Source organism: Cupressus sempervirens, chromosome 6, assembly GCF_028749045.1.
Source record: "Cupressus sempervirens isolate cs-2001-9-10 chromosome 6, ASM2874904v1, whole genome shotgun sequence".
Lineage (NCBI taxonomy): Eukaryota > Viridiplantae > Streptophyta > Pinopsida > Cupressales > Cupressaceae > Cupressus > Cupressus sempervirens.
In genome coordinates, this window is record NC_143123.1 from 382,428,113 (window position 1) to 382,440,924 (window position 12,812).

The 12,812-nt window shown below is 36.0% G+C and overlaps 1 protein-coding gene across 1 annotated transcript in view; it reads right to left on the minus strand.

Moving 5' to 3' along the window:
* Positions 1–1,162: 1,162 nt before the first annotated feature.
* The window catches only part of LOC149552654 (ASI1-immunoprecipitated protein 1-like), a 37,558-nt gene continuing 25,908 nt past the window's right edge, over positions 1,163–12,812 (minus strand). The window contains exon 2 of the mRNA XM_089788224.1: positions 1,163–1,522. Coding sequence (XP_089644350.1) covers positions 1,373–1,522 — 150 coding nt within the window. The 3' untranslated portion in view covers positions 1,163–1,372. The remainder of the gene's footprint in view (positions 1,523–12,812) is intronic.

The window sequence follows — 12,812 nt, forward strand, 5'->3', positions numbered from 1 at the left end:
TCCTTCCATTTATTTAAATCATCTCTTCTCAGATTCCACATGATTGCTAGTCCTCTCAAGGTTCCTATAGCCTCTTTAAATTCCAACTTCTAATTTCCTATTTATCTTTTGAATGTTTCCATTTGATCAGCATCCATTTTTGAGGTTTCTATAGCCTCTTTAAATTCGAACTCCTAATTTCCTATTTATCTTTTGAATGTTTCCATTTGATCAGCATCCATTTTTATTTGATTATAGGCTGGACAACTATAGCACAAACCCCTGGTTTGATTATGTTCAAAAAAACCCTACTTTAACCAAGTTTGCCCCCATTGAACAAAATGTTATTTATTATAAAAGGGGTTATGCAACAAATTATACAATTCATATGAACAAGCCAAAACAACAGCATATACAATTATAAAATTATTTTTTCCTTTGTATTTTATGACACCTCAATGAAAACCATTAATATAACATCATATTTGTCAACATGGAGTTTAAACCTTACATTTCAACAATGAACTCATCAAATAGATTATATTAAAAAAATCCATTAAAATTATCAAATGGAAAATTGGGAGGTGCAAAACTAAAGTGAAAAGGTATTAAATATCCTCCCTTAATTTAAAAACATTAAATAAATATTATTCTAATCAGCCATGGAAACCAAAAGATCCTTTAACCATAATAATTAGCAGAATTATAAAGCAACCAACTTTACCATTAAAACATACTAAATTTGTTCATTTCAACCCTCCTAATGCATTGAGCTATACATATTTGTTCTAAACAGCCTTACCATTAAACCATTCTAAATTTGCTCATTTCAACCCTACTAATGCATTGAGCTATACACATTTGTTCTTAACGACCTAGGAAGTTCTTGTTGATTTGTAGATTCGGTTGGTAGAAAACGGTGGCTGCCACATTGAAGTTTATTAATATTGCTTTTAAATTAAATGTTCTAAATAAGACACTTTCACCTAAACAAATTAGGGTGCAAACTTTTATCTGACTGTACTGGTCACTTCTCAGGGAGACAAATCTTTTGGGGAAACAGGGATAAACTTGACGAAAAGCTTTGAAAGAGGAAATTATAGAACACCTACACAAAAATCTCAGCAACAACTTTCACATGCCAATTATGGCAATAGCAGCAATGGCATTGAGCTCCTGTAACTTGCATCTAGAAATCATCCGTGGTATATAATCATACAAATTTGGAGTTCACATTCCATCAATAATAAAATATAAAATAAAGAGAAGATGAGCTTTAAAGATGCACAGTTTAAGTTTTCTTAGTTGGCACTGTTCAAGCTCATTTTAATCAAATCTGCAAAAATGTTATAGCACTATCGGTTTCATAATTTAAATATTAGCACCTTGGGATCTATTCTTTTTTCTCCATACCATAGCGGCGACATAATTTTTCATTGGTCCCATCAGCATATAAGAACTCAATCATTTCATACTTCTTGTAATTATTCCGAAGTAGCTGCTCTTGCTGCTCTCCTAACTTTTCTTCTTCCTCTCTTTGGTACTGTGCATTAAAACAAAATATATCTATATAATGCTTTCAAAAGCTCATCATAAAGTCTACCAAAAAAATATCAACTTCAAGTAGATTACATCGACTTATCAATATTGCATGCATATAGAGCTTAGGTATGTCCAGTACAGATGCACACAATATACATTGACAATAGATTGAAGTTAATTGTAACAGAGCAATTAGCACATATACTACCAAAACAATATCAACTACAAGTAGATTACATCGCACTTATCAATATTGCATGCATATAGAGCTTAGGTACGTCCAGTACAGACCCACACAATATAAATTGACAATAGGTTGAAGTTAATTGTAACAATGCGCTTCAGAGTCATCAGAGAAATAAGACACTGAGAACATGGCAACTATAAGTCAAGGCTCAAATGTATACACAAGTGATGAGGTACACTTGGAAGCTCCAGAATGTATCCTTAAGTGAAGGCATCGGATACCAAACTTAAGCCTGTCGTGCAGGGCATTGTGAGAGATCAACAAACAGGATTAGTAAGCGGCAGCTTTGAATCTAATGTGTTCGGGAAACCATTCAGTGGGCTAAAAATCTGGCTAGACTGCATTATTTGTTAAATTAGATTTTGATAAATCCTATAATAGAATTTATTGGAGATAAATTCTCGAAATGCTACAAGAGTTGGAATTGGACCTGAAATCAAAAATTAAAATACATGTTGGAATGTTGTTTAAGGATGTCTCAACTTGTTATTAATGAGTATAGGTCGGACCCATTCATTTCACAACACTCCATGTAGCTAGGATGTCCTTCATCTCCCTTACATATGTGCTTACTGTTGATGCCTTGAGATATTTTCTTCAAAAAGCCAATAAATTGAATTTTACGGTCCTTAATTCTCATTTTGCTGATAATAATATGTTGTTACAAAATTTTGGAATGTAATGTCCTTGATTTAAGCAGATTTTTTTTTTTTTTAGCCTTTACCATTTCCAAATTTTCCCAAGTTTTCCACGACATTTTGGGGGCAGTCAGAGGGTCACTCTAGGGGAATGGTAGGGGGACAGCTATACATATGAGAATGAGAATCAAATTTCAACAAGTCAATGAACAGCAATACGACAATAGTAATATAACACAACAATGTTAAAATAATGTTAAATGATATCTAAAGAAGCCTGCATGCCAACCACATCCCAAAAATAAATTGTTTGTTTCTACTTATCACACTCTGCGACACTAAACCAACACACCTTTGATACCATATCATGTTTTTGAACTACGCAACTTTTTAAAGCAACGAAATCACAAATACAAATGATTGAAGTGAGTATCAACTGTTGTCAAAATAGATTGACTGCTGTTACAATCTGTCAAGATGTATTTATTGTTGCCATACTACAGTTATTGATGTCACTATTTTCCTGATATATTCAATAACTGTTTTGATACTGTCATGTTATATTTATTGCTGCTTTTATAAATGTTATGATATACTGCTTTTATAAAGCTGTATTTCAGTCTTCCTAATTTTAATGAACACTTTTTTTAAACATAGTAAAAATTTGCTTTTCTGTAGGGGATGCCTAGGGTTCCCCAACTGCCTTGGGGACAAAAAGGTGTCCCCTACATGCTTCCTACTCCTTTGATTTTGGGGACACATTTTGGGACATTTCCAGATTTTCTCATGGAGGGGGCAGTCAGGGGACGTCCTCTAACATCATGCTCTCCCCAAAACACCTCAGGGGATAGGAAGTGGAGTTTGGGAAGTGGAGGCATGTCCCCATGTAGCAGTGGTTAGCAGTGACTTTGATTTATGGCAATGAACTTAACTGGCAGTGTGGACCATATTGTGGCACTTTGTACTTTTTTGACATTTGGGTTGTTCTCCTAACTTCTTTGAAAGGCCATCTATTTTTCATAATTCACCAGATTGACTCTGGCCATCAACTTCCATTCTCATAACATCTAAGTGTGATCAGAGTTTGATTCCAATATTCTTTTCATGCTTAATGCAAGTTGGGTACGATTAATTAATTGGTACTGAAGTTTATATTTTATGAATGATTGCTTAGTGAATTATTTTAATAAAGGTGACAAAGAATTGTAAAATGCTTACGCCTAGGAGAGATTAGGGAACATTTACATTAAAAGAAATTTAATTTTTCAAAAATGTCATTTGAAAACTAAGCTATGCTCCATGGAGTTCTAGGACTGGACATGTTTCCAATACGGGTTCAGTTCAAAGCCAAATTTTAGGGGATGGGTCATCAAGGGACAGCTACTAAAAAATAGGGGAATTTTTATATAAAGAGAGAATTCAAATATGCATATCATAACATTGATAAACCATTCGTCATAGAAATGTTGAAAGCTGAATAAAAATTAGCAAAATTGAAAACCCTCCTCTTGCAAATCAAAAAATGAAAACTTTCTTGCGCTACTCATTCTTTTTCTTCTTGCCAAGAATGGTTGAAATGAAGAAATGAAGAAGTCCTTACCTTTTCAGCCTCCAAATAGGGTTCCATAATTTTCAATTTTTTTATTGCCATTTCTACCCACGTGGGGCCTGCCCACCAACTAAATATTTTTTTTAAAAGTGACTTTTGCAAAACAGCACATGTTTTTTGGGCTAGAAAGAAGGGGGCACGGTTAGGTACTGGGGGCAGTCAGGGCTGTCCCTTGTACCCAACAGAGTCCCCATGTCCCCTATTTCACATGAAACACTGTTTCAAGGACATGTCTGTTTTTTGTTGTTTTGGAACGGCATTGAGGACCAGAAGTCCTGTCCTCATACCATCCCTGGGATGGGAGCAGAGGAAATTGGGCAGGGTATGCATCCTTATGAAGCACAAAAAATAAATGAATAATTTAATTTTTTAACTCATTATCTTCCCCAAAGCTATGTAAAGAGGTGTTGGGGATCATTTTGTTGGAGACCTAATAAATAATGCAGATATGATGTTGGAATGAACTCTTAATTTTTCAAAATATTTTCACTTTAATGGCAAAATACATACATAATCGCAACATAAATAATTATAAATTGATTCAATAATTTGCAATATACAAAAGAACATACAAACTAACACCTATAATTAAATTAACAGTAATGCCAATTAAATCTAAATTAATTAAAACAAAGTAAATTTTACATTAAAATTAAATAAATACCTAAATCTGCAGTGTAACACTGGAGCTGGGGTACATCGAGACACTTGGACAAGTTTACAAGACGGGGACAAATAGCCTCAATCTCAAGATGGCTGGGGGGTGTATACTTAGTACTATACATATAAAACTTGCAATGCTAGTTATGAAATGATGTTTCAATATAACATACCAAATTGAAATTCTTGCACATAGAAAAATTGGGACACGAACCAGAACCATTGAAAATTCAACATAGCAACATAGTACATACCCAATAGTAACATTCAAAAATCACAATAGAAATAGAAATTCAAGTACCCGTCCTGGCCGCGTGGTTGTGGAATGCCAAAGGTGGAGGTACTCACATACTCCAAGTACCCAGTGCAAGTAAGTCCTGGCAATGCGTAATTCGAAGTTTTGCAGGGAGGGGGTGTGAGTCCCCCCAAATTTCACAGTAAACATGTTAAAATCTATAATTTGAATATCGAAGACTAAACGAGCAATAAGAAATCACTTGTTGGCAACCAACGGTGGCAGGATTACCTAATCGACTAAGGTTATGAGCCTTTCTCTACAGATACGCTAGAGGAGTCCCCCTTGGACCCCCTCGGAGTAAGATAAGTCTGGGCAGGAAATGAATGTAGGAAAGTTAAAAGGCAGAGCAGGAAATAAGCATAAAGGAGCTTGCTGCAAAGCCCTGGTGGTGGTAGAACTAGCTGGAATAACAGGTACAAGTCTTCCTCCACAGGGGGAATATTCCTTTGTGGGTAGGAATCTAAATGAAGCCAAACGCAAGAGAAAGACTACCAAGAAGAATTAGAGCTTTTGGTGATAAAATTATATCGTCTTAGGTATTTTATGTAGCTTGTTATACCATATGATAGTTGGGTATGTTGTGATAGGCCCAGATTCAGGTTTCAAGAATGTTATAGATTAGAATAATGGAGTATTCCCCTGCTGATAGAGACAAGGCAGAGGGGTTTTTGACAATCGTTATATGGTATACAGGGCAGTTACTATGAATAAGAAAAAAGAAATAACTTTGTAATGTTCTCTGATAGTATGGGTGATAGGATTTGAGCCTAAAAGGTAACGCTTACCTTCAGCCCAGAATCTATAATATTTGCTGGAATATATCTGAGACACGTTCTGGAAATTATAATGTGAACCAATATATGCATGATTAGCAATATGAGCTGTATTAACATTCATGGTGTATGGAATGACTATATACATGATTAGCAATATGGGCTGTATTACCATTCATGGTGTATGGAATGATTTGGATTTCAAGATCAGATGGTAGAACTGCTAGAATGAATTGCGGTTCGTAAGATTTAATAACTAACAATAAACACAGTCCACACACTACGAGCAGGAATTGTATTATGTTTTCTAGAAGTAAAATTGGTATGTACTTCCTAAGGAAACACTTTAAGTCTCTTTAGTGTATTAATGGCCAGAGAATAAGGTGCAAATCTTAAGCACTTGTTTTAAACTGCAAAATAACAGTTGCAGAATGTTTGTGTACAGATAACCCTCGGTAGATAATGAGAGGATCAAGCGAATACACATAACATTTATGGTTCAAACTTCAGATGAACTGAGATGAAAATGATTACACAATATGGTTTTGAAAGTTGGATGGCAGCTAATGACAAGGACAGTCGCGCAAGTAAACATCAGTCCTGCTTAAGATACAGATAAGTCATTCCATTTTAGAACTTGGTTTGGCTTCGGCCTATTGCCAAATAAGAAATAATAATAATCAAAATATTTAGAACAAAGCAGTGTTACCTTGGCGTGGGGGTGCGGCGATGCGGGGGACGTCGAGACGAGTTTTGGGTGTGGGAAAAAAAAGGGCCTCAATTTGGGGGGGGTGGAGTGGATTGCATAGTACAGATATATGACTGAAAATGCTAATTATGAAATGATACTTCAATATATTATATAACATACCAAATATAGTTGAATAGAAAAAATTGAAATGCGATTCACAGACCATAAGTTCAAACTTGAAACTTGAAACTTCATAACCATTACCAATGACCATTTAACAAATTAACTTAGTTCAAGATGCAAGATTCAAAATTCATTGTTCAAATATAAATATCATATATCATAAAGATGCTCATGATGACAATGAGCTGAGTAGCATGAAATAGTGAAATGAAATAATGTATCATAGCCGTACCAAAGTGAGTACAATCAACAAAATGACAAAATGTCAATGATGAGAATTGAATCAACCCAAGTGCTCTCTAATCATCCCCTATACCGAAGTCCTAATCATCCCAAGCGTTAGCTTGCTTAAGAAACAAATTAAAAAAGAAATGCAAAAAGTTTTTTTTTATAACTTTTTGGGCCAGTTAGTCAACCACACCCTGCGAGCACCCTGCATGCACCCCGCACCCGAGCACCCACGACGCACCCAAGTTTCATGTCCTACTCGACCGGTGCAGCCGAGGTGCAGCGGCGCTTTTCCGGCCGGCAGGGGTACTCGGGTGCACAACACCCCCGCGCTGGGTGCTTCGGGATTTTGACTTGGGTGTGCGCGCCCAGGTTACACCGGAACAAAGTACAGGTGCATTAGAAGAAAACCTATAAAAATGAGTAACTGAAATAGAATAAAAATGCACATCTCGGCAGTGTCCAATATGTATCTGAGCAGTATCGGTATCAAATATGGTGAGACGTCTGTGGGAAGGACTATGAGCATATCCAAATACTTTGGTTTTTAAGTTGCAGATTTTAATGAAGTGTGTGTTTGAGGTGATTATGAAGGAGGTTTTCTTACAATACCATAATCCCAGGCAAGTTGCAGAACTCAAAAAAACAGTTCATATTCTTGCTGGTTGCTCAAGCGGGTAATCTACCAGAGTTTCAGTTTCTTCAATGATACTTGAACACCATATATCACTGCTTCATCAGGCCATACGAATTTATGAGGATAGATTGTTGCAATGTGGGAATCGTACCATTCATTTGTGAGACATTGAGTGGCGTGAGGCCTTTAGCACCAAAGTGTTGCAAATTTAGAAGTTATTCCATGATGAAAGGATATGCCCAGGCTTGTTCGAAGGTATTCCAATTAATTCTGAACCAAACTTCTGGAGTTATTGTGATTACAGCAGGCCATACAAAACATAAACTTTAACTGGTATTTATATTATGTTATTTCCCTTCTTATATAAGTTATATAATATATTTCATTTGTGTTGTCAAGATGTTTAGAGTAGATTTCAAATCTATATATGTTGCAGTGCAAATTGTAGTTTTCAAGAAACTTACAGATTTTGACAAATTTCAATGATCAAAAATCTTCAGGGTCTGTTCAGTTTGAGTATTTTCTACATGTGTTAGTGAACCTTCTAGACTATTGCCTTGCTGCCCAAACCTGTTGTAGTGTCCCCATTTTTGTCAATATCAGAGTTTCATGGATTAGCCTATTAATGTGATCCTCGTAGACTAATTATTGCAAATAGAGGGTCTTCTGAGGTAGTGACTTGACTTGGGAGGGTCTTATCTTCTCCACAATTCTGCAAGCTACAGATTGGTCTTCGTTTGGCTCAGATTGGACTTCATTTGGGCTTAGTTTTGTGTATTTACTATTTGTGATAAGTTGGTGTTGATCAGATAGACCCTTTTTATCTTTGCAAAGTGCATTTGATCACATGGAGAAATAATAGGTACAGCTCCTATTTCAAACGGCATATTTAAAGAATTGAGTATTTTGGGAGTTATTATATTTTTAGTGGCCAAATTATTATTAAATAATTAAGTGGTTTATTATAAAGTTATAATTCACTTTATAATTTCACTTAAGTTGAAAGTTGAGTTATCAATGGAAAGTGTCATTTCTTATTAGTTAAGCCAAGTAAAGTGAGAGAAACTAATGGAAGCTTCTAATTAATGTTGTGTGGTGGAGCTTCCTGAGTGAAGTTACATTTTGGCAACAAAAGGGTATCTGGAGGTTATAAATACAAGCACATTTGTTGAGAGAAGCATGCTTGGTTATTATTTACTTGTGTTGTCTTTGTGGCTTTTTCTGAATTCTAATTTTCATGCCCTTGCTGAAGTATAAGGGTCTGAATTCTGGGTTGTTTCATTGGATCTATAGCTTAAGTATTGTAGACTCAAAACTGAGAATTAAATTGCTTTGCAAATAGTTGCTGAGGTAAAACTATATGCTAATTTCTCCTACTGTTCTGTGTCTAAGGAGATCTGCGTTGCTGAAGGTTCTTGTTTGCATTTGTGAGAAGATCCATTAGAGTCTCCTACACCAGCTTGCATCTGCATATTGGAGGGTCAATCTGGGCATATTTCAGATTGTCATTTTTCATTTAGAGGCCACGTTTGGGTATTGCTAACGTTTGCCAAAGCTGAGATTTCAATCTTGGAGGAGGCACGTTATTTCTCTAGTGCCTGCAATTCATATTCAGGAGGCTGCGAATTATTAAGGGCTGGAAATGCACAGCACAAGGCCTGCGTTCCATATTTCTTGGCATTGCGAACTGTTATGACAGGTCTGCATTTTCAGTTTGAGGGTCTTGGTCTACATTATAAGCTTGCGATCTGATGTTTTGGAGCCAGCAGTTTGCCAAAAGGCTGCCATTACCATAGAATTGAGCAGCAATCAGCGAAAGAAAAGAGTGCATATGCTATAAAAATCAGGTGCCATTAGTTGCATTTGTAAATTTCAGTTTTTCTGGAAATTCAATAAAATTGCATGGTGGAATTTCAGTATCAATTGTCCAATTTGATATTTACTTCAATTTTATTTTCACATTTCATCAAATAAATGTGAAATTCAGTATTTCTTAGGTGCATCATATATATTTTCAAAATAACTATCTTTGCAAGGAATTGGTGTTAAATGGTATATTCAAATTACTAGCAACAAGAACGCAAGAGGCACATATAAATCTGAATATTCATAACATAGACAAGGAATTAGCAGAAACAAATATAGGATTTCATGCATATTGCTAGTTTGATAGTTGAGTCAGGTGAGGAACATTACACCTGTGCAGCACCTTTTCTAGCATTTAATAGACCTGCAAATATTTGAATAAAGCTTCCAGTCTGATTTATACTCTTTCCAGGTGAAGTTTAAATGTGCTGGTAGTTGTTGTTTGCAGCATTTGTTCATTGTTGGCAAGCTGGCGTGCATTGGTTGTAATTTCTGAGGTATTTCCTTGAGGTCCTGAATGTTCCAGCATGCTTTTGATGCATTTTCAGACCTATACCAGCATTCCACAACATTCATACAAGGTATAATGTCCTTATTTCCAGTTGGGTGAAATTGTTTGATGATTTTAAGTACCTTCAGAGGTGAATCAACAATTCAGAATTCATATCAACACTTGTAGCAGCAATATTTACCTCTACCAGCAATTAATGAGTGATAATATTGCATATGGACTCATACTGTAATGCACTGGGTGGTCATACCGTCAAAAGCCATCTCTTCCATACATCCAAATTGTACCACTCAATCATTGCATAATTAATGAGTCTATTCATGGTTTATTGCTAATACTTACCCCATTGAAGAATTGTTATCATTGTATTTGCTCACCACTGAATGGATGGAAGAAGCTTGTTTTACATTTAAATATTGAATAAGCTTTCTCATTGAATAAGAGTATATGCCCATTGGCTCACCACTATACAACTGAATGATGCATATGTAGCCCACTGAATAAGTGGTACTGGCTTGCTTTCTGCTTGGTGCTTTCATTTCAACATTGCATACTGAATAAGTGGTACTGGCTCACTTGCCACTTGGTGCTTTCATTTCAACATTGCATTTCAAATCATTGGGAGTCCAAAAACACCAAATCCTCTCAGCTTGCCCATTCTGGAATTTGGAGGACCAAAAAGTAGGAAGGATGTTGCATTGCATCTTACTTTCAATTACTGGCTTGCTTTCTGCTTGGTGCTTTCATTTCAACATTGCATACTGAATAAGTGGTACTGGCTCGCTTGCCACTTGGTGCTTTCATTTCAACATTGCATTTCAAATCATTATAAGTCCAAAAACACCAAATCCTCTCACCTTGCCCATTCTAAAATTTGGGTAACCAAAAAGTAGGAAGGATGTTGCATTGCATCTTACTTTCAAAAAAGAAGCTATGGTGACTATGACAGAATTTTATACTACCTAGGATATCCTAAATCTATATTATCTCTGCCAAGTCTGAGTCAAAAATAAACTTAATCAAACCCTCAAGGGTAGACCGGATGATCTAGCATTGGTAAACACAAATGAAAGTCGCAGGTTCAATTCCACTAGATACACCCCTACATGTGTCAAGGGCAATTCATGACATAGGTGCCACCAGGCATTTGATTCCTCAAAACTTTAAAAATTAAAAATAAATTTGACAAGTCTAGCCAAGCCTGGCTCAAAAGTTGCTGAGCCCAAGCCAAATCCAAGTCTTGTAACTATACTTACGATCACAAGGAAAGGCATTTAAGCATTTTAGCCTTGATCTTCAGGAATCATCAAACAACCAAGCTGGGCTAGGGAACACTTTTTTAATACACCTGACCCCATTCAAGGCTCATCGGAGTGATGAGTGATGACGACATAGCCAAATGGGTTATATTGTATTTTAATTATTATTTATAACAAGAGGGGCAACATAAGAGGCAGTCAAGGGGGGAGTGGATGGTAGAGTATAATAGTTGAAAGTTGAGAAAGTGATAAAAAAAAAAAAAGCCAACTGAACAATAAAAGCAGGTCAATCCGACCTTGGTCTACTAGTGAAGTAGAAAGGTTTTCAGTAAGCGCACCAGGGATCAAGTCTTGCTGAGTGCAAGGATCCAACATCAAAAAGAGGGATGAGATCAAGATCGTGGCCCAAGTGAATTTGGCAAAATGGATATGTAATAACCATGCCAGATTCTAATGCTGATCTCTGCTACAATTTGTTAGTTTTCTAGGATTTTTGCTTTTTTGAATATTTTCTGCTATATGCTATTTTTTATTTTTTAACAATATATGAAATTTAATTGCAATACTTGAAATTGAAGATATAATTTACATATACTTGCTACCAAACTTCATTAGCCAACATTTGCAAGAAAAAAATTACAAAGCTCATATGAATGTAACTAACCTATTTAAATTATTAAGACCCTGGAGCAAAATATCTTGAACAATATATAATCCTGGAGGTGATCGCAGTGGACCAAGAATGAAAAATCTTTGACGTACATGCTAGACTTGACATGCTGATGCATTTCCAATGCAAAATGCAAGTCCTTGCTGTACACATATGGGCTCTCGAGAGTCAAAACCAAATTGCAGCCCCATGAAAAGTCAGTGCTGCCTCACCAAAGCCACCGCATCCAATAAAATATCGAATGCTTGACAGAGATATTGCTGTCACCCAAAAATAATGAAGAGAGCCCTTTCCTTGCACATAAGCACTTCCAGAGTCTACCATTGCAGCCCAATAATCCTGGATGTCATCCCAGTATCAAACCGCAGCAGCTCGGGATGTACGCGGCCACAATGGAATGCTGTGTTCAATATTCACACCCACCCTGGCTTTGTAACCAACTTTGTACTGAAACACTGAATTTCCTGGCAATTTCAATCCCTATTAAAAGCAATTGTGACCTCCGGTTGTGGCCAACAGAAGCACAACTTGCTGGACTAATTACCAATTCAAGAGGTTGGAGGAAGTCTTAAAAAACTCTTGACAAGTTTACCAATTGACAAATTATCAAAGCATGCAGAATGAATTCTCAACAAACTCCAACCTCTGTCTTGAACTCATGAACTTACCAAAATGATCAACCTTCCTTCAAACTCAAACCATCGCACCTTCAGGCTTCAGCATCACGTTTTGTTTCCATAACACCCACGGCAAAGTTATGTAAGTTTGAATGTTGGAAATAAACATTTTCTTTTGTTGCTAGCTTATGGAATAAAATTATTTAATATTCCCCTGTTGAGACTTACCACTCAAATACCATAATAAGGGAGTCACATGTAGTATTTAGTTAAATGAAGTCATCATGATATAAATGACTTAATTAAATGAACCCCTTTTAACTTGGCCAAATATGTAATAAGCTCTACATTATAATTAAGTAAACACAATTAATAATTGTAAATTTCATCTCAAACTTATTTAA